Source organism: Populus trichocarpa, chromosome 6 (genome assembly GCF_000002775.5).
Source record: "Populus trichocarpa isolate Nisqually-1 chromosome 6, P.trichocarpa_v4.1, whole genome shotgun sequence".
Taxonomy (NCBI): Eukaryota; Viridiplantae; Streptophyta; class Magnoliopsida; order Malpighiales; family Salicaceae; genus Populus; species Populus trichocarpa.
Genome location: NC_037290.2, coordinates 8,378,522 through 8,403,932, shown reverse-complemented (window position 1 = coordinate 8,403,932; position 25,411 = coordinate 8,378,522). Strand labels below are relative to the sequence as shown.

At 32.8% G+C, this 25,411-nt stretch overlaps 3 protein-coding genes across 3 annotated transcripts; 1 reads left to right on the top strand and 2 right to left on the bottom strand.

Annotated features, from left to right (window-relative positions):
• Positions 1–5,611: 5,611 nt before the first annotated feature.
• Positions 5,612–6,596, bottom strand: LOC7484626 (non-specific lipid-transfer protein Cor a 8.0101). Its single transcript, XM_002308214.3, has 2 exons — positions 6,165–6,596; positions 5,612–5,833 (listed from the first exon to the last, which is right to left on the bottom strand). Exons 1-2 carry the CDS (start codon positions 6,503–6,505, stop codon positions 5,824–5,826), a joined length of 351 nt encoding a protein of 116 aa, XP_002308250.1. The 5' UTR covers positions 6,506–6,596; the 3' UTR covers positions 5,612–5,823.
• Positions 6,597–16,354: 9,758 nt separating this feature from the next.
• On the top strand, positions 16,355–17,768 carry LOC7468085 (expansin-A8). The gene is made up of 3 exons (XM_002309145.4): positions 16,355–16,587; positions 16,802–17,114; positions 17,265–17,768. Exons 1-3 carry the CDS (start codon positions 16,440–16,442, stop codon positions 17,566–17,568), a joined length of 765 nt encoding a protein of 254 aa, XP_002309181.2. The 5' UTR covers positions 16,355–16,439; the 3' UTR covers positions 17,569–17,768.
• A 2,219-nt stretch (positions 17,769–19,987) lies between these two features.
• LOC7468084 (MACPF domain-containing protein CAD1) lies at positions 19,988–24,434 on the bottom strand. The gene is made up of 7 exons (XM_024604248.2): positions 23,832–24,434; positions 22,903–23,141; positions 22,622–22,817; positions 22,445–22,522; positions 21,534–21,717; positions 21,256–21,419; positions 19,988–20,929 (listed from the first exon to the last, which is right to left on the bottom strand). Exons 1-7 carry the CDS (start codon positions 24,099–24,101, stop codon positions 20,297–20,299), a joined length of 1,764 nt encoding a protein of 587 aa, XP_024460016.1. The 5' UTR covers positions 24,102–24,434; the 3' UTR covers positions 19,988–20,296.
• Between the last annotated feature and the right edge of the window lie 977 nt (positions 24,435–25,411).

The window sequence follows — 25,411 nt, the reverse complement described above, 5'->3', positions numbered from 1 at the left end:
ACTCGGATTTTAGTTCAATACTAGGCCCCGTTTATTTGCTGGAAAGTAATTTTTTGTTAGAAAGTGAATTCCGGGAAAGTCAATTTCAGGAAAGTATTTTACGATATTTGGTAGTGTAATAAAAATAAGTTGGAAAACACTTTCCAGTGTTTGGTTATGTCATGGAAAATGAGCTGGAAAATAACTTATTAATGTTTTATTTTTCTCAAGTTTATTAAAATAATGAGGAACAAATCTTACAAATTAAAAAGTTGAATGAGAATGAAATTGAAAAAATATATAATTTCATAAATTATTTCAAATAAAATAAATAATAATCAAAATAATAGAGATCAAATCTAAAAATTAAAAAATGAAAGATAAAGAAATTAAAATAATAATAATTAACATTTCATAAATTATTTCAGATAAAATAAGTAACAATCAAAAGAATGAGGACCAAATTTGATAGATAAAAAATTTCAATAAAAAAATGATAAGGAAAAAGCAAATAGCAATTATAAAAATAAGGACCAAAGTTAATATAAAAATTAAATTTTAAGAGATGAAATTAAAAAATAAATATTCAAAACAAATTATATATAGCAATCAAAAGTTTGAGAATCAAATTTGATATAATCAGCAAATAATGACATTTCTAAATTTTTCACAACTTCCGGAAAGTGTTTTCGGCCCAAATTTTCCAGGAAAACACTTTCCTGAAAACCAAGCCAAATTTTCCTTTGACCAGAAAGTGTTTTTCGTTGACCAACTTTTCTAATGGCAAACAAACACAGGAAAGTTTGGAAAGTGATTTCCCGGAAACCACTTTCCGGAAAACAAACACAACCAAAAGGGAAAACACTTTCCTGGAAACCAAACCAAATTTTTCTTTGACTAGAAAGTGTTTTTCGTTGACCGGAAAGTGTTTTCGTTGATTGGAAAGTATTTTCCGTTGACCAGAAAGTGTTTTCCGTTGACCACCTTTCCTAATGGCAAACAAACACAGGAAAGTTTGGAAAGTGGTTTCCTGGAAACTACTTTCCGGGAAACAAACATGGCCTAGATAAATGGTTTGTGTGATGCCGCGAATGGGATTATTTTTATATAACATAAAAAAAAGATTCGAGGATACTTATATTTTTAAAAAGCCACAAAAATATGAGATATGAGTTATTGCTTGATCAGGTTTAATAGACCAAATTAATTTAACAGTACGATTAAGGGATTAAAAGAGTGTTTGAGAGTATGGTAGTAGTGGTTTTTCAAAATGCTTTTCGCTCAGAAATACATCAAAGTACTTTTTTTATATATTCATGTTTTGATATTAGTACATCAAAACAATCAAAAAATCATAAAAATATTTTTAAGCAATTTGTTTTTTGGCCTAAGCTCTAGGATAAGATTATTTTTTTTTACTATGACACAATTATCTTTTTTAAATTATAAGGGGTTAGATTGATAATTTTGTTTTGTATAGTAAAATTACTAATTTAACCTTAGAATAAAATAATCTAATACCTACTACCCAAATACATTTTTGTATTTTTAATTTTTTTAGAATAGTGTAATTACTTTAACACTCTTAAAAATAAAACCAATTGAACTCTCATCAGAGGGCTTTTTTTCATTATTTTACCTTGTTTTTATTGTAATTTTCAAGTGTTTTTAGGAGCATTTTTGTAAATTATATTTATTAAATATAATTAGAAAAACATGTTGGCATATGAGCGGCACGCGCCAGAGTGTGAACGACCCTCGTGCCATTCATGCAGCGCGTATGGAGCTGTCCGACCATAAAACATCGCCTTCTCGGGTGGCGTTTGAAAGGTCTCGGCGTCCTAGACCAGATGAGGTAGTGCAAGTGCCAAGATTTGCGGTGGTTTAGTGACGATGACAATATCTTTCCTCCTTTTTCTCTCTCACCCACCTAGATCTTCGCGCCACCCTCTTAAAAATTCAAGAACAACCCTTTAATTTGTTGTTTCTTCAGATTTGATCCCTTTTTTTTATTATGATTTTTCTTATCTTGAATAATTTATTAAATTTGATTTTTATTCTTTTGATTGCTATTTTTTTGTTTGGAATTATTTTTTCAATTGATTTTGTTTTACAATTTCACCTTTATTTGCTTTTTTTCCTATCAAATTTAATCTCTCTTCTTTTAATTATCAATTTTTTTAACCTTAACAAGTTTTTATTTTAAATCATAAATAATTTTATTTTATAATTTCACCCTTATTTTTTTTTATATCCAATTTAAGGATTCCGTGCACCATGGGGAACCTTTGCAACTTAAAAGCATTAAAATTATCTCCCAACAACTTTATGGGAAAAAGCATCGGCTATGGACATGAATATTAATCAGTGTTAGTCTTTATGGGAAAAAGTATTGGCCAACTTGCTGATATGGAAGAACTGCATAATGGAGTTAAATTTTGTTTGTGGTTTTACATCAGAAACTCATTTTGCCAAACTCTCCATTCTAAAATCCATGAACCTTTCCTCAAGTGCTTTCGCTTTTACCAGGAATCCGGATCGGATTCCTCCCTTTCAAACTATAAGTTGTTAGAATTAGGCCAAGCAGAGCAGCAACTGGGTTCTTAACATGGCCTTGAATGCAGAATTCTCTTTACTTCTTGGTTCTCTCTTATGCTGGAATTTCAGATATCATTCCGAACTGGTATTGAGATTTTGCTTCAAACATTTCATCTATTAGTCTCTCTAAAAGCCACTCCATGGCTATTTATGAAGTGTATAATTAAAATCCCAATTCGAGCTTCCACGATTATACATCGAGGTTTAATTTTTGTTTCTATTCAGGATCTTTATCATCCTTCTTGTTCAAAAGTTTGGCAGGCTTAATAATTTGCAAGTTCTTGATCTATCAGAGAACCTTCTACTAGGAAAATCTCCCGAGTGTAATTAGATGCACTGGAGAAGATTGGTTAATGTGGACCTGGAAAGCAACAATTTGATTGGAGAAGTTCTAAGATCATTTGGTTTCTTGTATTCACTCTATCCATTTAGGTTACAAAATCAATAGCTTTCTTGGAAACCTGCCTTCATCCTTGCAGAACTCTATGAGAAAATACGCTCTTTGAAAATTTGCCAAAGCTGATGGTAACTCGTTTGTTATTCAATATATTTAATGACAACATTCCCCAACAAATATGTGATCTTACTCCTCTCAAAGTTCTTGACCTTCCACACATTAGTCCATGAGTCCAACAGAAACAATCCTCACTGTCAGACGTTGAAGCTGATGGTTAAAGCAAATGAACAAGAGCACAGGCCATCCTTCGAAAAGTTAAAAGCGTAGACCATTCAAGCGACAATTTATCTGGAGAGATCCTACCTGAGATTCCAGAACTCCAGCCCCAAATTGTTGCCTTCAATTGATTCTCCAGCATTTCAGCAAAAAAATTCTAGCAATCCCAAAATTGATTCTCCAGCCATCCCTAGAATTTCAGCCCATAATTCCAGCCTTTCTCTACATTTAAAGGCCAATTACACACAAAGAGGTAGCCTGTGATGATCAAAATCATCCGAAATACTAATGACCTTCCCTTTCTTTCAACTCAAAACACAAGAGGAGGCTGCCAACAACAACTCGCTCCTACTTCTTTTAACCTCCACAAACCACCGATTCATATCAAACCTCCTGTGAGCTAAAAATATTAAATAATAGGCATGCCAGACTCTTTATATATGATTTTGTAAAAATTAAAATTTTGTCAAATCCATGTTGAATTGGGCTTGACACTTAGCCAAATCTAAAATTGATGGGTTGAGATGGTCGCCAAACCTATATCTAATTAGGTGGCTTGGCATGCAGCCAAGCCTAAATGTGATGAGTCTAACAATTTGCTAGATCCATGTCCAATTAGGCTTGGCATATAGTTGATTCCAAGAACACTGAGTCTGGCAGCTTACCGGACCTATATCCACTTGGACTCAACGCATTACCAAGCTTAAAAGCACTGGGTCTTGCAGCTTGCCAGATCCATATCTGCTTGGAATTTGCACATAGTCGAGTCCTAGGATGTTGTGTCCGGCATAACACAAGAACCATGCCCAACTAGGATTGGCACGTGACCAAGCCTTAGGCTGATGGGTCGAGAAGGTCATTAGATCCATGTCCAATTAGGCTTGGCAACCAAGCTTAAGGGTGATGAGTTTAGCAATTCATTAAACCCATGCCCAATTCAGCTCGAAATGCATCCAAGCTCAAAGGTGTCGAGTTTTGCAACTCGCTAGACCCATACCCACTTGGGCTTGGCACGGTGCCAACCCCAAAAACATAGGGTCTAACAACTTGCTAGGCTTATATTCGCAATTTGATAACTTATTAAACTTATGCTCACTTGGGCTCGACTTATAGTCATATCTAAAGATATTGAGTCTAAAAGTAAGCTAGACACATGTTATTTGACATGATATTTTATTAGATGTGAACACAAGCTTCACCAACTTTCAATAGATTATCACTGTATCTTTGGACTTTCTAAACAAAGATTTAAGCTCGTAATTTATTTTTCATAAAGTATAAAAAATACCGATCCATTAATGTCCTTTTTCACGTTGGAAATCTCATTAGGGGTAGAGGGTTTTTTTTTTTTTTGTGTGGTTACTTTGGCAGCAAAACTCTAAAATACTACCCTTGCAGACAACACTATTAAAATTGGTGCGTGCATATCAAGAATGATCTATTAAACAACGCTATGAAGCATGTCATGGCTAATATAAAGTGTGATCTAAATTCGATCCTTCCTTTTTGAGAATGTAAACTCGAATTTCATTTATGCATGAGGCGGGTTTAGAAGATGAGCGAACCATCCCACTCTTGTCTGTTCCAAAATTAAAGCACAGTGAATCTCGCAATAAATTCCAAACATTAATGATAAAAGAGAATTAGGAGTCTATTCCAAAATAACGGCACGAATAGGACCAGTGCTCGGTCTGCAAATTAAAGATGTTGCAGAAATATGACCATTTCCACCCAAAAAACGACACCAACGGATTTAATTGCACCTCCTATTCATCATATTCATGTAAATATAAAAATAATTTTGTGTTTTGAGCAATAAAGGGGTAATTAATGTGTTAGTTAAACACATGAAGGGGTAATACTATATAAAAATAAATTTCTATACAAAATTCCATGTAAATATGTGTTTTTTTGGATAATCATCGAGGGAAATGTAAATATGTGTTAGTTAATTGCTATTTTATAAAAGAACAATTATTTATATATTATTTGTGGATGAACAGTTTATGATTTATTAGTTTATACATCATCTTGTATAATAATTTAGTGCCTAAGATTTCTTTGTAAATCATTTTCTTTTTTGGGCGATTATTTTGTCAAAATAATTTTCAAGGTGCTCGATTATTAAACAGCCCCACCTACAAGTACTGGAACAGCTGCAGCTCTAAAAGGAAAACTGGTATTTTTCAGGAATTATGACGTAGCTCAAAGCAGTATATGTGTTAATTTAAACTATATTTGGTTTCCGGTGGCTGCTGCATGCAATTCTTTTATCCGGCCGTATGATTTGCTATGGACTTACAGTGAAGGGTTAAGTCTGCAAATATGGAGGGGAAATACAAGGGAGACAGGGAGATAAGATGAGCATAAGTTTTTATTTTTTATTTATTTTTAATGGCATATATGACATCCAAACAAAAGATACTTGGATCGAAAGACATAGATAACAGGGATGGGAGACTCGCTGATCAAGTGGAGACTACCCTTCAAGAGTACAGAAGCACCCACTTTATTATACTCATGGAACCCTAAAAATCCTCGGCCGTTGAAAATCGCAGCTCTAGCTATCCACTTCACTTGATGCTAAAACACAAGAATCGAAGGCAACGTTAGTAGCAAGAAAATATTGCTCACTTTTCAAGTAGTAAAGAGTAAAAAGTTACAGAACATATAGAAATTCTTACGAAAATTCTTCCATGCAGAGAAGATAATAATATAATTATAACGATTGACTGGTTATATTTTGTTGGTCACACAAACATTAAAAAAAATAGTGTTTTTTTTTATTTAAAAAATGCTTATATATATCACATAACTCTCAGTAAGTAGTAGTAACGGGATATTGTTACTAGCATTTATGGGATTACTAATGTAAAAGGGTAAAATAAAAATACTAGCTGTAAGAAATCCTAACCTGGTGCAGTTAGTGGAGGTGCTGATCTTATAGGCAATGTTAACTTTGCACAGGCGAGGAAGAGCAGCCGCGAAGCCAGCATTAACCCCACCAACTTTGGAGGCGGTTTGTTTCATGCAATTACAAGCATCTTGGCGATCTTGAGTGGTTTTAGCAGCGCTTTTGAGAGCCACAACTCCTTTGCAACAAGCCGGAGGAACTCGCCCTCCTTTCTTCAGGTAGGTGAGGCACTGTGCTAAATCACCAGCCACAACACCACATGACAAGGCATCAACGTTCAGCATGGGGGCAGAGAGCACTATGCATAGCAAGAGAGCACAAACTAACTTAGCACTAGCCATGGTTGATATAATTTGGGGAAGGCTAAATTAAAAAAACTTTTCTTCTGTCTTGCTTGAGAGAGAAGGAGAAGTGGAGTGAGTGATGTGGTAGCAAGAAGTCGTGTTTATATAGAAGAATTAAGTAAGGAGTGTGAACGCAGGGAATTGGATTCGTATACAGTTGGTTGTTGGCTCCATTTAAGGACTGAGAATCGAGACCACACTACAATTTTTATTTTATTTTATTGTATTAAATTAGATTTTAAAAAAAAGCATGGGATTTTAGAAAGAAGATCATCATGGAAAACTCCAAATTCAAGATACAAGAAGAAAAGAAGGAATCATGAATGGCGGATTTCTGATAGTTGAAATTAAAATGGCTTTGGAATGGAAAATAGTAGTAGCCGCTGCATTAATCACAACTAGAAAAGCATGCTCCACCTTTTTCTTTGATTTCTGTAATTTTATCACTAGGCAAAGTCCCACTAAAAATAAGATGCTAAAACTGTCCTCGCGACCTAGATTGCAATAACTTCTGATTAGGAAAATAATAATAACAATAACCAAGTAATTGGATAGCAATAGATAGAGAAACAAGGCTGACAACATGTAACTCCCCACAATTGTTGGCTATTAGTATAAGAACCATATATCCCATTCCAAAGTATGCAACTTATTCAAAATATTACATGCTCGGTTAAATTTGCATTAAAAAAAAATTACTTCAATGAATTGACTTTTAGGTTTATTAATGTTGAAGTGGCTTATTCGATAACATCTGTGATAAAATTATTTTTTAAAAAATCACTATTTGAATGGAGTCAACTTCAAGATCATCTTAAATGAGTGAATATGGTAAATGTTTGGTAGGGAAAGTCTAAGTTTAGATAAATATATGTAATTTTTATATAGTTTTTAAAAATTTTAAAAACTAAAAACTATAAGAATTGACTTTTAAGAAGAAAAAAAAGCTTGCTGGAACATGAAAAATATATATAAGGGTGATCATGAAAATGTGGAAAACCACAATGCAATTATGTTAGTATCAAACAACCAAATATTATAATATCATAAAATTATAATAATTTATTTCCTTGCATAATTTCTATTTAACAAATATATTTACTAGATTACATGATTTTGTAGTATGCTGCCCATAAATATGCAATGAACAAAACTGGCTCTAATAACGTAGCATTGTGGAAAAATTATAAATTAATGCACATCACAAAGGATAATTGAAAAATTAATCTTCAAGAATTTGTGGCATCAGATGAATTTAAAATACACTTACAATCCGACTTTCAAAACAAAAATAAAAACAAAAAACTCATGGTTAGGTGAGAAAGCACACTAAAGGAGTGTTTCCCTTTGTGAACCATGTGAGACACCTAATAAGAGTTCATTGTTGCATATTTAATTATTTTATTTTATTTTTAAATTAGTCTTCATTTGTGAGACTTTTTCACATACTATTTATTTTACAAGAAAAATAGCTTGCACATAAACCAATTCTAATAAAGTTGTATGAGGAAACTCATATAAAAAAGACAAATATGGGGAAAAAAGTAAAAAATCTTATTGATAGTAGAGTAGAAGAATTCATTGTAAGTTTTTTTTAATTAAAATTCATATTTATTTACATTATTATTATGAATTATGAATTTTGACTTTTTTTTGTAAAAGACATGTAACGTCCACATAGTTGGGTAGACACGTTACATTCTGGCCCAAGCTAGATATCATCAGTTATTGATGAGATGGTCCGCGATAGAGCTTAGGAACAAATGACTAAACTAAAGGCATAACTAAAAGACGAAATAATAGCATAAGTTGAACAAGAAATTAATAGAAAATGAGAGGAAATACATGTATATTTGGCTTTGCATTTTTCTATCTCTCCGAGCACTTCTATTTTAGTATCTTTTCCCCCCTTCATCCCTTTAAGAATTTTAATATGTTTAAAAAAAATGATGAGGGATTCATTTTAATAGAATTCTTATTTATGAAATCTATTTTAATATAATTACTGTTGAACAAAATTATTGTTGTTGTTGTGAGTATTGTTGATGTTGTTACGATATTTTAGTATTATAATTCCAAGTATATTTTTGGATTATACCAACTAAACATAAAAAAAGTGTGACATTCCAATAGAATAGTAAATTTCATAGTGTTTTTGTCAACAATTTTAAGTCACATTTCATCAAAAAATTACAAAAAGGTTATCGATGGAATCTTTCATAAAAATGGTTGTTCATATTTTAATGGAATATTTACGATAAAATTATCGAGGGAATATTCCATGATATATTTCTGATGGAATATGTGATAGAAGATTATGTTGACAAATAAGGTTATCGTACCATGTAGCCACTGAGGAAAAATGAACAGAAAAATTTGGTGTGAATATTCTTTCGGCGATTCTATCATAAAAAGAAGTTGCCGATGGAATCAATGACACAACGCAAACTCCCAAAATATTCTTTCGGTTTTTTCTAATTTTATGGAGGTGGGAATCTAAAAGCAAGCAAATTAATTTGTTGTCCAAATAATGCTTTATTTTATTTATTCCTATATATATATATATATATATTCTAAAATTATATATTAATAGAAAACACCTGTGTGTGTGTTTTTTTTAAATATATAGGTCATAATAGTGTTTTTTTTTTCCGGACTGTGCTATTTTTTTTTTCATTGGTGTTATTTTTTTCAAAACTAATAGTTTCAAAAAAATCGTCACACCATCAATAGCCAAGTAGTAGGTGTACTGTGCGGCGAGTCTCGTGCCTAATTTTTCTTCAACACGGTTCCCAAGACATAATTGCGAGAGATTTTAATGCACGAAGAAGATGAGGGGCGCCGCCGCAGGAGTGAAGGGCATGGCACACGTACCGTAAACTTGATACGTGTCCTCAAGTACTTGGATTTGGTAAGAAACATTAATTGACAAATAATTTTACTTTTATTAGCATCTAGAGAGTAAAGAATTGCAAACTCAAATTTATTTTATCAATTTATCAATATAATTCTTGAACAAATCTATATTTATGGTAATAGTAAATTTATTACATAAAAAGTCCACAAGCCTAAATTAATAATTTTTTTTTTATTGAACATCTTTTATATTCTCTTTGCATTCATTTTCTAACATATATATGAAGACACTATTGATCGATGACATCATTATTGTCATTACTTTTATTATTTATACTATTATTATGAATATAATTAACATCAAAATAAGCATTATAAATTGATGAAGAATATCAATTACATCTGTTTTATAATAAGTAGGATCATCAAAATCTTTATGAAACTCATCTCGATAAAGAACTTACCTCCTCTACTCTCGCTTCTAAAACATGTTTTGAAAACTTGTCTTGTGATCGCTATCTATAAATTCCTTCAATTTTCTCTTTTTCATCTCTTCTAATCAATGAAATAATTCTTCAAATTACTTCTATAAGTTTATCATCGTGTTAATTCTATAATTTATCTTTGTATATATTCTATCACTAGTTTTTAAATGTTTTTTTTTCTTGAAAGGGAATCTCCTCATCTCTTTCGACATGAGCATCTGTTGTTTTGCAATCACTTCTTCTAGTTATGGTTATTCTTGGATTTTAATACTAATTAACTAATTGACGTAATCAGAAACAATACAGAAAATAAAAACAAGCACAACACAAAGAATCTTGCCAAATAGAATCACCACCCAGAACCCTAATTCAAATCTTATAACTGAAGATTTTACCACACAACTAGTCTGTTAAAACACACATTTAAAAACCATGTTTATGCTAGTCTAAACTAAACAAAAAAATAATAATTTCAAAACTAAACTGGAAGAATAAAAACACAAAACAACTCTCTAAACTAAATAGAAATAAAAATAATTAAAGAAACAAACATTTCTGTCTAAAAACCCTCCACATCATAAGGTTGTAAACTTAGAAACCGAACTAACATAAAAGAAATTAGAATTAATCTAGTCTTGAATAGGGAAGCTTCTTTCTTTCTTTCGGAAGAAAAATAAAATCGAAGGAGAGTGCGCACGGTCACGATTTTCACAGGAATGTTCTGATCAGGCATGTATTCTTAGATAAAAATAACAAAATCAGTGTTGCTGACTTGCACTGGCGCTCAAGGCATGGATCAAGACTATATATGGGCTAACCTCCTTGCATTTCTTTATTCGGTATCTCTTATATTTGTTCTGTTTCAGCATTCTCAAGCCTTTTATCATGAGAAGCTTTTGAAAGTTTTAACCAAAAACGCCCGCTATATATAATCATCTCGTAAAGAAGCCTCTAAATCATGTGAAGAAGTTAGATCATATAGATCAACAATCCTTTTATGACCATCTTTAGGATCAATGCATGCAGAAGGAAATAACAAATCAGTCAGTCTCATGCTCAGATACAGGCTCTCAGGAATAATTCTAACAATTAAAGTCTGATCTCCCCAAAGCTAGCTAGCTAGCATTGCTGGGAACTTGGGAAGAATTCTCACGGGACATAACCCAAGTTTGGTAAGGGCGTGCTTGCCCTATGATATATAGCAATGTAGGCCGCCATTCATATTGATAGACCCATTAATTCTCTTTGGGTTAATTAAGACCCAGTTCTTGCAAGATAATGCAGCACGTCAGGCTTTCAAAATACTCAATTCGTCCCATCCCAACAAGGGGGAAAAGGATAGACCAGGAATCACCTTTTCATTAAATAAAAAAAAAAATTCAAATGACCCATCCCACAATGAAAACAGGAGAATACAGTGAGGAGAATGATTTTCAAGTAACAATCTAGGAAATATAAAAACTGGTAATTATATCAAGCAACCCTTAAAAACAACCCCATGAGAGCATGCGAGTATTTCTAGACTAAGAGTTTGTTTTGTTAAGCTGATGTCCAGGGTTCGACTGCAATCTCAGAGTCTTGCCATGCCTACTGATATTAATACATGGATTCAGCCATCAGTTGAAGGTGGCCTAGTGAATATATCGTACCCTCATTTTGAGATGGCTGAATGTTGAATGCCAGCCGTTTTGCTGCTTCAAATTGTAATAATAAAGAGGAATTTGTTTTTGTATTTTAAAAATGTTTTTGAAAAAATTTTAAATTAATTTTTTTTTTGGCTTCAAATTAATTTTTTTTTTGCATGTTTTCAGATCGTTTTGATATGCTGATATAAAAATAATTTTTAAATAATAATAATAAAAATATTATTTTAATACATTTCTAAGCAAAAAACACTTTAAAAAGTAACCGTTACCACACTCCCAAACAACCTCTCACCTCCATATGTGTAGAAACCAAAATTTTCTACCAATTAAATTTCACCATGTGTTATTTTTAGTTTTACATGAAAAGATAAAATAAAAGTGAAATAAATGACACGGAAAATAAATGAGCCTTCGTACATTTCTTGGTCAATGAAAGGTTGACATATAGAATGAGATATTCAAGATATCTTATTATAAATATAAAATTCAATCAATAAAAATAAACTAATAAAATAATATCATGTGACATTGAAAAAGGAACATGAGAGCCCTACAAACCTCTATAAATAGATAGCCTCACCCTAGACAAAAAATAAGAATTCTTGGAGATACAAATTTTCTTCAAGACAAGCTCTTCAAGCAAGGAAGCTCTCTAAAAAATTCTCGGGCCTCTTTCATCTATGTTTGAAGTATACAAAGAATGAAGCTTTGTTGGATCAAGCCTAAACGTTCCATAAGAGTTCTTCAACAACACTTTGAAGACAAATCAAATGTACTCTTCAAAGTATCAAATCATCAAATCTTACTTTGCAATCAATGGCGGAGCCACGGAGGGGCAAGAGAGGGCAATTGCCCCCTTAATCTTTTTTTTTTTCAAAATACTTTTTATATTATAATATTAATAATATTTTAACAAGTTTAATTTTCTATGATGGCAACTAATTAACCCAAGTTAGCTATTGTTAACTTACAACATAATTTAATATATAATATATATGTCCAGTTCATTTCACTAATCTTTTTCCCTTTCTTTCCCTTTCTTTCATTAATTAACTAAGAGCCTTTTTTCTTTCTTTCGAGCTACTATTATTGTCTCTCTCTCTTTTGCAAAATTTCTCTTGAAGTCCTAAGCTATTAATTAGTTAAGCAAATAATCTCTCATGCTTTATGCTTTATGCTTTATGTAACTTTTCTTCATCTTTTTTATTTGTTTCATTGTTTAATTTTAGTTTTATTCCTTTACAATTAGTTATTAAAAATGTTAGGATTTATGATAATTTAAGGGTTTGTTGAATTAATATGTGTATAGGTAATATTATATGCATATGGATATGAATTGAAATGGATTTTGAAGAATTGATAAGTATTTTGCTATGAATTTCATATTGAAAATAGATAGTGATGAACTTACTAGTGATTAAAAATGAAGTATAGGACAACTTAATAAATTAGGGATATAATAGAGAAATAAAAAAAATATTTAACATTTATGTTTAACCCACTTGTAGAAAACAATAAGTCAACAATATCAATTTGTCATGGCAATCCTTTTAAGCTATGATTTTAGCTACTCTCTACCATATGTTAGTATAGAATTGTTGTCAAGAACTTCACTAGTACTTGGAAGATCTAGAAAACACAAGTATTGAACCCACCCTAAACTAATAATAGATGAATGATAGTTTGATTATATATATTGAGAAAAATATTTTCGATGAGATTGGTAATAAAGTTATTATTAAATGGTTTTAAAATATAAAAACTCGAAAAGAACAATTATAACGTAAGTTTTCTCATTTTAAAAGTATTCTTAAATTAATATTGTTTGATATAAGGTAGTACATATATTTCAAATTGATTTCTCTATATAATGAATGTCTACATAATACATAATATTAAGTATTTATTAGTAATTTACCTCCTCATTTAAAAAATCTTGGCTCCACCACTGTTTGCATTACACGCCTAAATTCACATTCTTACAAAGCATTAATTTTGGCTTGTTTTCTCAAATAAATCAAGTCACTATATATTAAATCTAAGGAAAGAATCAGAAAATTATCTTATTCTTTTGAAATAATACTTTAGATAGAGATTTTACCCGGTTATATATATATATATATATACATACTTGTTTAATTTCAAGTAATCAAAATTGTGATTTAGCAAGCCACTGCTATAGTCTATAAAGACCAAATATTTTAGACACATGATACCTAGTTTATACACCTCAGCTTTGACACGTGACTCAGGGGTGTTTGAGAGTGTGATAGTAATTACTTTTCAAAGTGCTTTTCACTTGAAAATACATCAAAATAATGCCTTTTATTTTTTAAAAATTATTTTTGACATCAATACATTAAAATAATCCAAAAACACTAAAAAATATAAATTTTAAAAAAATAACAAAATTTTTTAATTTTAAAAAAACACACTTTTAAAATGCCAAAATAAACTAGGTCTTATTTAGTGTGCCGGCATATCAGCGCCAACCCATTAATACATTAATTAACACATACTCTAAATGGTGTGGGGGAATCACTGTTCCCCCACACACATTTCACTGTGGATTACAACAGTAATCCACAGTGATTCTTCCCCACTTTTCTTCTTCTTCTTTTTCTTCTTCTTCTTCTTCTTCTTCTTTTTTTTTTTTTTTTTTTTTACTTTTCCCTTTTTTTTGTTTTCAAATTTTTTTTTTCAACTTTCCTAATTTTTCTTTTTTTTCATTTATTTTTTTTTTGTTTTTTCCAAAATTAATTTTGTTGATTTTATTTTTTAAATATTGACCTGGTTAAAATTTTTGCTTTGTAATTTTTTTCTTGAAAATACTGTGGATTGCTGCGATGTTTTTTTATTTTATTTTTTTATTTTTTAAAATTATATTTTTTGATCTTTTTTAATATGAAGCTAATTGAGAATTTAGTTTTGTAATTTGTTTTTCTTTAAAACATTGTTTATTGCTACAGTGTTTCTCCGCATGGTTTTTTTTAATGATTTTCTCCGAAATTATCTTTTTTAATTTTATTTTTTAATATTGAGCTGGTTAAAAATTACATTTACAATATGTGAGGAAAACACTTTAACTTTCCTCGAAAATTACTGTTGGTTGCTACAGTGTTTTTTCTCACATGGTTTTTTTTCTGTTTTCGTTATGTTTTTCCCTAAAATTATCTTCGTCAATTTTATTTTTTAAATATTAAGCTGGTTAAGAATTGTAATTACAAATAAATACAAGTTTTTCCTCAAAAAACACTATGGATTGATACAGTTTTTTCTCACATAGTTTTTTTCCAGTTTCTTTTGTGTTTTTTTTTTGTAATATTTTTTTCCAAAATCATTTTCGTCAATTTTATTTTTTAAAATATTGATTTGGTTAAAATTTAACTTTGTAATAAAGCTTAATCATGTGGGGAAAGTATTGTAGCTTTGCTCATAAAACATTGTGGATTGCTACGGTGTCTCTCCGCATAGTTTTTTTTGTTATAATTTTTTTCAAATTATCTTTTTCAATTTTATTTTTTTAATATTGAGTTGTTTGTGAATTACAATTACAAGTCATTACAAATAAGGCTAAATCATGTGGGGAAGCACTGTAGCTTTCATCACAAAACATTGTGAATTGCTACAGTGTTTCCAACATGATTTTCCCCCCTTTTTTGGTGTTTGTTTTTTTTCTAAAATTATCTATGTTGATTTTTTTTTAATATTGAGCCGATTAAGAATTTAGCTTTGTTATTTTTTTTCTTGAAAACACTGTGAATTGTTGTAGTGTTTTCCCATGTGATTTTTTAATGATTTTTTTCAAAATTATCTTTGTTGATTTTTTTTTTAATATTGAGTTGGTTAAGAATTATAATTACAATAAAGCTAAATCATATGAGGAAAGCGTTGTAGTTTTTCTCACAAAACACTGTGGATTGCTACAATATTTCTCTAAATAGTTTTTTAGTTTATTTTATTGGGAAAAACGCTCTAATTTTCCTCACAAAAAATTGTCAATTACTGCAATATTTTTTCTCATGGGTTTTTTTCCTTCCAAAATTATCTTTGTTGGTTTTTTTTTAATATTAAGTTGGTAGAGAATTTAGCTTTGTATTTTTTTTTTGCTTTTTATTAACTGAAAAGCTAAATCATGTGGCGAAAGCACTGTATCTTTCCTCACAAAACACTGTAGATTGCTACAAATCATTTTGTTCAGTCTCTAAGTTTTTGATCACCAACACAACTTTTTTTTTCCGTCATGAAATATTTGCTCCATCATACCTTTAATTTCTATTACTTATCTAGCGCTGGTTCACAATTATAACACTATCAAGTATATTTGTTTTATAAGCCCGCGGCAGCGCGCGGGCAAGTCATCTCGTGTTAGCTAAACTAACAAATCTGTTGCTCACATGTGTGGTCAACCATCCAATAGTCAGCTGACATGTCAACTACATCTTTTCTTCTTCTAGACTAGATTAGATACGCTTGGATAAGCCATAATGTTATTGCCTCCGTCCCCGTGACCCTCCTAAACACCTCTTCCATGATTGTCAGGAATATCAAAGATTTTGGATACAAATCAAAGCCAACCATTTCATGGACTCTGCTCACAATTTTGCTGTTATTGTTATTATTATTTTAGAAAAAATAATAATTATAAATAATCTCATCAAACTTCACAGGCATGTGTGGATGCTAAATGCCCCCAGCCGTTAGGTCGGTTCTAATTATAGCTCTAACGTCCAACCGCTAACTTGCATGCTGTAATAATAAACAAAGCCCAAGAGTCCACTCCTAATTGCCTCAGCAAGTGCACTTCCCACTTGTATAAATAGCCAACACCATTTCTCATATCCTACCACGCTCGAGCTAGCCTTTGTGTCCTTCCTCTAATCAAGCTTTATTTCTTGCCACTACTTGTTTCTTTTGCACAGTAACAACACAAAAACATATATAATGGCAACTAAAGCAATGCAATTTTCTGTATTCCTTCAGTTATTTCTTGTATTCAGCTTGTTATTTCATGGCACTTGTGGAGACCGTGGTGGCTGGCAGATTGGTCACGCCACATTCTACGGCGGCAGTGACGCGTCTGGCACAATGGGTAAGCTAAGCACATTAGAGTGTTGCCACATTAGATGATCTAGGTTATATGTGTATCACATGTGAACACGTGAATGCTTATTCCAAGCGTGCATGATCGAGATCGAACAATTAATCACAGGAGATGTACTTGTATATTGCAATTATTTCCATACAACAAGTCTTCATGCTTTGGTCTTGTGTTTCCTATAAGATGCATGTGGTGCTGGTTGCAGGGGGAGCTTGTGGATATGGAAACCTGTACAGCCAAGGGTATGGAACTAGCACTGCAGCTCTAAGCACTGCTCTTTTCAATAATGGCTTGAGCTGTGGAGCATGCTTCCAGATACGCTGTAACAATGATCCTAAATGGTGCCATTCCAGTACCATCACCGTGACAGCTACCAACTTTTGTCCTCCTAATTATGCTTTGGCTAATGACGATGGTGGTTGGTGCAATCCCCCTCTACAACATTTTGATTTGGCGCAGCCAGCTTTCTTGAAAATCGCGCAATATCGAGCTGGGATTGTTCCTGTACTCTTTAGAAGGTATTTTCAAGACATCCTCAATTAGTAAAATGTCATGGCATCAGTCATGACCGTGCCTTAGTCTAGTCCATTCAGAAGTTCTATTATTGTTCCTTAATGTTTGACAATTTGAAACAACATCATTTTAATTTGTTTGTGGTTTCTTGACAGGGTCCCATGTGTGAAGAAAGGAGGCATAAGGTTCACCATTAATGGTCATTCTTACTTCAACCTGGTCTTGATAACCAATGTGGCTGGTGCAGGGGATGTTCATGCTGTGTCTGTCAAGGGATCTAGAACTGGGTGGCAAACCATGTCAAGGAATTGGGGCCAAGATTGGCAGAGCAACTCATATCTCAACGGCCAAAGCCTCTCCTTCAGAGTCACAGCAAGTGATGGCACGACTGTTACCAGCTACAATATTGTGCCTGCGAATTGGCAATTTGGACAAACTTTCGAAGGAGGCCAATTCTAGTAAAGTTAAATGCCCACCAAGACTTGTTTTTCAAGCTGAAAAAACATGTAGTTATATGTGTGGCCGGTTATGCTGAGGTACCCAAAGGCACCAAGGCTTTCAAGTGCCAGTATGAATACTAATTAATTCCCAGAATTGTAAAAGAAAAAAAGAAAAATGAAAGAAGGTATGGTATGGAATAAGAAGACCAGTTTTAATTACTTTTACCCTTGATATTTACACTTTACGGCTCAAAGTGATCGGCACTCAGCCAAAACTAATCATCTAAACCGCAGTTGAGGTATAAACACAGAGCCCCGGCAAAAGACTTCAATAAGATTCTATTTGATCCTGATGCTGTGCTTAATTATAAGTTCAGCAGTTCTTTATCCACTTTTTAGAAATTTGACAAAGGGCCTGCTTTTATAATAAAGCAGGCATGTTTTCTCTGGAAAAAAACATGTAAGAACTGACTGGAAAAAGCATGCCTCCGACTGATTTCATTAAAAAAAACCTAAAAGAACCGGTGAATTCATTCTTAACAGCTCACAAGTATTTTGTATTCTTTTTAGTTTTTTTTTTAATATTTAATTTTTTTTAATTTTATTTCTTAATATTATAGTGATTGAAAACTCGATAATTTATTTTAATTTATTTTTTATAAAGTTATTATAATTTCAAAAAAAATATATCTCAATATTATATTAATATTTTGTTTGTAAAAAATAATTTAATTTTGTTGTTAGTAAGAAATTAAAAGTTTGAAGATGGAAAATTAAAAGCGGCAGTCCTTTTTTAAATTTTGGTGACAATTCCTTTTTGAAACATTTTACTTAGTATTTCTTCTTTTATTTTTTTTAGTTTGACAATTATATATTTTAGTTTAAAATTTTATTTTATTTATTTTTCAGTTATTCAGCATGAAAAATGAGAGAGAGCTATAAAAAAAAACAATAGAAAAAAAAGAAAGATGTTGAATGGTCAGATTTTGTTGACAAAAATAGTTAATTTTGATATCAAAGTTTTCATCTTGACCAGAAAAGTATCATTATGGTTTTTTAGCATAGTTTTCAGACCCGGTCTAGTGGCCAACCCGGTTCAAGGCCCGGGTCCCGGGTTTTAACCGGGTCACCGGGTCGCCCGGGTCAATTTTTTTTTTAAAAAAATCAAAACGAAATCGTTTTAGAACCGAGTTTTTGACCGGATCTTGCCGGATCAACCAGGTCGCCAGGTCAGCCGGGTCACGTCGAGTTTTTTCTTCCCCTATTTTTTCTTCAACCCGGCCCGGTTCTAGCCCCGGGTTGACCCGCCGGGCCGGACCAGGTTTCAAAACTATGGTTTTTAGACTTTCATATTACTAGAAATACTAAAGAGGTTGAAAGATTTTTTTTTTTTCAATTTGACTTTGTATTACTTAATTGTCTTGGGGATTTTTTGTGTTGAGGAATTTGTTATTAAGGGTAAAAGAATATTTTTTATGTTGAAGAATTTATTTATTAAGTCTATAAGAGTGTTTTTAAGTGAAAATATGTAAAAAATTTGTTCTTTTAGTCCAAAAAAACTCTAATTTAATTTTTTAGCCACTTCACTAGTGACTGGAAATTAGACATCCAAACAACTTGTCATCTGCTTCTTCTGAAAAGCAATTGATGGACTACGTGTCATTCATTCAATTTGAAAAGAAAAGAAAAAAACGTCATACGTGCGCTAGAAGGCCATTGCACCTGGACTTATTATGATGACCTAGACATGCTAGGCTATCAAGGCCCATGCATCTGATTTTTTTACTTATGTTTTTTTTCAATAATTAAAATTAAATTTAATTATTTTAAAATATATTTGATATGTTATTTTAATAAATTTTTAAATTAATTAAAAATATATTTTAGATATTATTTTATTAAACTTTTACTTTATTTTTATATTAGATTATAGAAATCTTTTTTTAACATTAGCAAGTTTTTATTTTTTATTTTTTTTTGTTTCTTTACCATGAACATCTACTTTTTTATTATATAATTAAATCAAAATTAATTTTATTAAATATAGTCGAGTACATGACTCGGCTCTAGAATTTAGCAGGTTAACATATATCAATCCAACATGTTATCATCTAAATATTAAAAAATAAATATTATTTTAGAATATTTTTTTAAAACCAAACAATATTTTTACCGGTTATCTCATTTCCTTTAACCCACAAAGTCACATATATCACGTCGGAGCAACGTCCTCAATAATATATATAAAGACAGAGTCAAAAGTGTTAATTTAACCTTAACACGAACAATTATCTAAGTAAATGCTTAATTTGTAAGCATAACATGGCTAAACAGACCTGCAAGCGTCATGGCAAATCTCAGGTGCAACTCTGCACACTCATGAGATGAGGGCAATTGCATTCGGTAAGGGCGAAAATATACTTCAGAGGAGAAAAAGATTAGAAAACAAAATAATTCAGAACTCTATTATGCTGTAGGCATATGAACAATCACATTTAGAGGCAATTCCTACATCCCTTATCAAAGAGAACTTCTCTACAAAATTCACAGCTTACAAGTATACAGATTTGACCTTCGACACTGGAAGAAACCCTAAAATACCATCTACTTACATATCCTCATCCATTCAACCGAGATCATCATGTTTCAAAAGTTTACACACACGATGACCACGAGTTCTTCTGCATCAAAAACACTGCCTATATAGTACAGCATTGCACATCAGCATATAAACCATAATGCTAAGCTCAATAATTCAGCAAGGAGTATTTCACTCTCAAAGCTATTCTGCCTTTCTCTACACCAAGCTTTCCACCTGTAACTAGCCAATGTCCTGGGGGATCTTGAGGCCCTTTTCTCATCTTGGACATATCAACAAACTTAGCCAACTTGTTCCCTGCAACATTTCCTCTTGAAGCTGAACTTGTGTCACCAGAGTTGGTATTATTTACAGCGGGGAATTTCTTTGACTTGTCATTGGGCATGTGGTCCCACAAGGATCTTCGTATTGTGCAGCCCGGTATCCTAGAATACAAAAGTTTCATGTACAAGACATTTCTTGAACCAAAATCCCACACTCCAAGCTGAGCCCCAGTGACAATATTGACACCGGATTGGTCACCAATAAAAGTTTCAGGGTTCTCAACTGGAGCAGTGCTCACATGAGAGAAATTCATCCATTTCACTGGTTCAAACCATCGGCTGTCCTGCTCCTCAGGTCCCTGCCACTTGGGAGCACCAATTGCGAAATGGGTGTCCCAGTATGGCAAAAGGATTTTAGGAAGAGATGCCAAGTGTTGAAGATGGATACGCAGGCGATTCTGCTTGGCTCCTTCCATACATAGTCGTAAACCTGTGACAGGCTTGCGTCCTACTGATATCTGTAGCCAAGTTTAAGTCAAAATCAAAAACCAAGTTTTGTCAAGGTTTACCCTTTACATTAGCTAGTAGGATTGTCTTTTGGTTAAATTAGACAACCAATGGTTACACCCGAAGAATCATGACCCCTCTACAGAGCATCCAACTAACAGTAATAAATTGTTTGGTGGTAGAACACTATTGACAAATTTCAGTTGCTACATATATTTTAAGAAATACAACAGTACATAGTAAACTCTTTAACGCTGTTCCTCAAAATAATGTAAATAATCGAGCCATCTTTCACTCGGGACAAAAATGTATAGAAAGGCAACAAAAGAATTTATACCTGCTCCTGACTGACATAAAGCTTTTGCCCCATCATGCTGAACTGCAAAGATGGGCAAACAGGTTCCTTTCTTTGGTGGCCAGGAAAATTGTCCTGTACTGGAGCCCAAATTCGAGGAATCTGGAACTCCAGAAAATATCTGAGCTCTTCTATCTGAGGTTTGTCTGGGCACAATTGTTAAAAAAAAGAAAAGACTGGCAGTTAAGAGTAGCACTACCTACTAGAAAAACAGCATATAAGAGGGAGAGGATTCTGACTAAACAGTCTACTTGTCTTACATTCAAGATATAGAGCAATAGCACGACACAGATGCTCCTTTCCAGGTGCCCCAACAAGGAGATCTGTGATAGGAACAAAACTCATCTCAATGACATCAGGAGATGACTGTACAGTTCTTGCCCATTTAATATGATTTTGTTCCAAATCATCTCCTCCCCTCCTGCAGAAAATGACTGTAACATGCTGCACAGACAAGAATAACCGAAAAAATGTTTAAGGCTTCAAATTGATCCATCAAAGCAAGGTTTTGAACCTCAGGAATAAATAATGATTAACAGCGCAGGGATGATTTCTTGACAAAAGTATTCAGACTGTATTCATGCAAATACAGAGTTGGCAAACAGAGACAACTTCTCAAATGCAATAAAATGAGATAGAATACTGCAAAAGAGCGATCCTTTTGTCCTGAAAAATCATGACAGCAATTGCAAGTAAACCTTCTAGACAAAAAAAGCCAAAAACCATTTGTTAATTCATTCCAAATCCAACCATTGCATCCTGGAAAACATCATTGCAATAGCAAATGGATTACAAAATCCAAACATGGAACAAATGTGGAAAATTCAGGACATCTGGAAGCAAACCTTTTTAAAGGAAAGCATAGTTTAATTTGGAGTACTACACAGAGAATTCAAATAAGGAACTCGAATGGGAACTACAAGACAAATATATGGAGTAAAGCCTCGTATGCTCAATTGAAGCATTATGGTTAACATGTTCAGGAAAATTATGTTTGGATGGAATACTACTTTCCATCAAGCATCTTCCTATAAAAAATATTATATGCGTTAAAATGACAACAAAAGGCATCGTAAAACAGTTCAACAAATAGAACATTTGACATCATAACCTCGGCGAGGTGAAAGAGTGATTATAGCTAAGAAGCAAAGAAAATGAATGATTTCTATACTTCTTTGCCAGTAAGATATGGCGCACTAGTTGGCTGAGGGTATATTCCTTGGCTGTTAAATATGCCAGAATCACCACCCTGCAAAATCAAGAATAATCTGTTTTAAGTTACAGGTGACCAAGTAAGGAAATGTTAAGGAAGGTAGACAAAGAAATAAGGGAATATCCTGGGACTAGCCTTATCCTTGAGTTTCATAGGACCTGAACTCGTATGACCCTCCATGTCAGAAAACCTCTGATTTCCAATATCCTGTACATAGTGTTTAATCTCCAGGGTTGACAAAGGCGATGACTGGTGTTGTTTAACATATATCACATCCTTACCACCAATAGTTACAGAAGTAATAACGTGTGTCCCAAAATTTTCAATGAAGCTGGAAAAGAAGGATGCAATTGTTAGACAACTAAAGCTGTGATGCAAAAATATTCCTTCATACTTCAGAGAATTAAAACTCATACCTCGCCAAGGATGGAGGATCCCAACAGGTTGGAACAGCCCTTTTAACATTTTCATGCAACACTAAGGGGGATCTCATAAGTTGGACCTTGGCAAGTGGGATATAATATCCATCCATAGAAAGGGTCTTTGAAACTGCAGCATCGATGTGCTTTGAACCAGTAAAACTAAAAGCAGAATTGAAGCAGCCAAGAGGAAGACCTCCTGATAGGTTGGCCTTTTGATTAAAGTACTCCACCATCTGCATTATTCGTCATGAGAAGAACATTAGAACAACTACAATGATTTCGATCATTTAAAACAGCTTGTATCAGTATTTGAAGTAGGGAAAATATCAATACAATTCGTTTAGCAGTCAATTCTTAGCACCACAGAAGTTTGGCGAGCGTTATTTTATCTCAATCATTTTTAAGATTAAAAACCAAAAACCTCATCAAACTCTAGACAATCAAGCGTAACCACACTACTAATCAACCAATAGAGCTGATGTCTTAATTTTCAGTTTGCATTTTGTAACTCCAGACATCATTCACTGCAGAAACTTGAGCACTCAAAGATGGTTATAGCCCTGTGTCAAGATACAACCCAAAAGCTCTAACACAAGGTCTTGACTCTTGACTGATGCTCTAAGGAACATCAATTAACACTATAAGAAAAAATCCAAGGAAATATCAAATAACCAGGCTTTAGACACATGAAATAACCAAGTGCCAATAAACTGCAGAAATGATCCAAGAGACAAGCTAAACTTTCCATCCACTTGGTACTGGTGGCAAAAGCAACTAAATTGATCAAGTTCAATTCAAGCTATATTCAATACCACTATAGCCTAATACTCAAAGCCTCCAATACTAAACATGGATTCTTACAACACAAGAAAAGAACAGAACTTCAAAATCAAAACCAGAAAAAAATAAAAAAATTAACCAACCTCTTGAAAAGTGCGAACACCTGAACTCTGGCGTCCAATTGGGACCAAAGAGTTTTTTATGTCCCTAGAAACATTAGGCACTACAAACCCACCACACAACAAAAGATCTCTAGCATGTTCCTGATCAATCTCCACCACTTTAGACCCAGTAACTCCTTTACAATACAACAACCTTGTATCATAGTTCACATCAAATCCTCTCCCAAGTGCTTGCACAGCGTTCATAGCTGTGTGCATTGCTGCCGCATTAACACTTACACCCTCCCCCATTTGAGCTAAGAACCCAATTCTTTGATAATCATTTAGAAACCCAAAAACCAATCTTTTCCTTTCATATTTTTTATGGGTTTTTCAAGAAACTCGAAAGGTCAAACTCCTCAAAACCCATTTTTCTAGTTTCTTGAATTGACTGCGAAGAAGTCTTCAAAGAAGTTTCAATGGATTAATCCTCTAGATCTTGAATCCATGAAAAGAAAGTAGTAAAAAAAAAGTAATCTTGAATGAATCCACTAACTACGATGCAACTCTCTCTCTCTATCTCTCTCTCTCTCTCTTTGTACTTCTACTTCTACTTCTACTTCTACCATGTTATGTAATGCACTAACGTAAGGCATTGACTCCAAGGCTTTAATTTTTAAGGGAATGTTAATGTGAGCGTGTTGGTTTGCCTAAGAAACTGACTGCTCCAAATTCTTTTGGGATTCTGACATGTGGATGGTAATTTATCCATCCGATGGTGCTACGTGTTGATAAGGAAATCATAGGACATAGGTAGTCTGACAGTCAATATCGTACTCTTTTTTCTTTTTCTTTTTCTTTTTTATCCTAACAATTAGAGGATATTCTGAACAGTTTTAGAGTTTAGTGTATCGAAATGATGTGATCGAGTATTAATCAAGTTATTTCTTTTTAAATTAAAGCATTGATGGGAATCTTGTTTTATAGTATAATTTCAAAATAATAATGCAAGGCAAATTCAATAGATTATATAGTCAAATGAATTTTTTCACATCTCTACTAGAGAGTGATGGAATTCATGTTGTCCTTCTAGTAGTTCCAGGTATAATTTTTAAACCCGGTCTGGTTCAAAGCTCGGGTTCCGGGTTTTGACCAGGTCGTCCGGGTCAATTTCTATTTTAAAAAAATCAAAACGACGTCGTTTTGATAAAAAAAAAAAAAAGTTAACAGGTTACAATCGGGTTTTTGACCGGGTTTTGCCGGGACAACCCGCCAAGTCATACTAAGTCATAAACTTTTCTTATTTTTTCTTCAACTTAACTTGGTTTCAATTCCGGATCGACCCACCAGATCAGGTTTCAAAACTATCATGTCAGGCTTGTTTATGATGATTGAAACCATTTGATTAGGAAGGACATGCCAAAGCTTTTTACAATTATAATGCATATATTTGTGCAAAGTATACAATAATTCTATTTTTATCAAAAGATTAGTTCCCAAAATTATTTCTTAAACAGTAATTGCTTTTACAAAATATCAAATTCATGCATGCGTGCACTGGGTTCCTGCCGGCTAAGCATTAGCCTAATTACTTTAATACGAGGGAAGGTGACCAAATATCC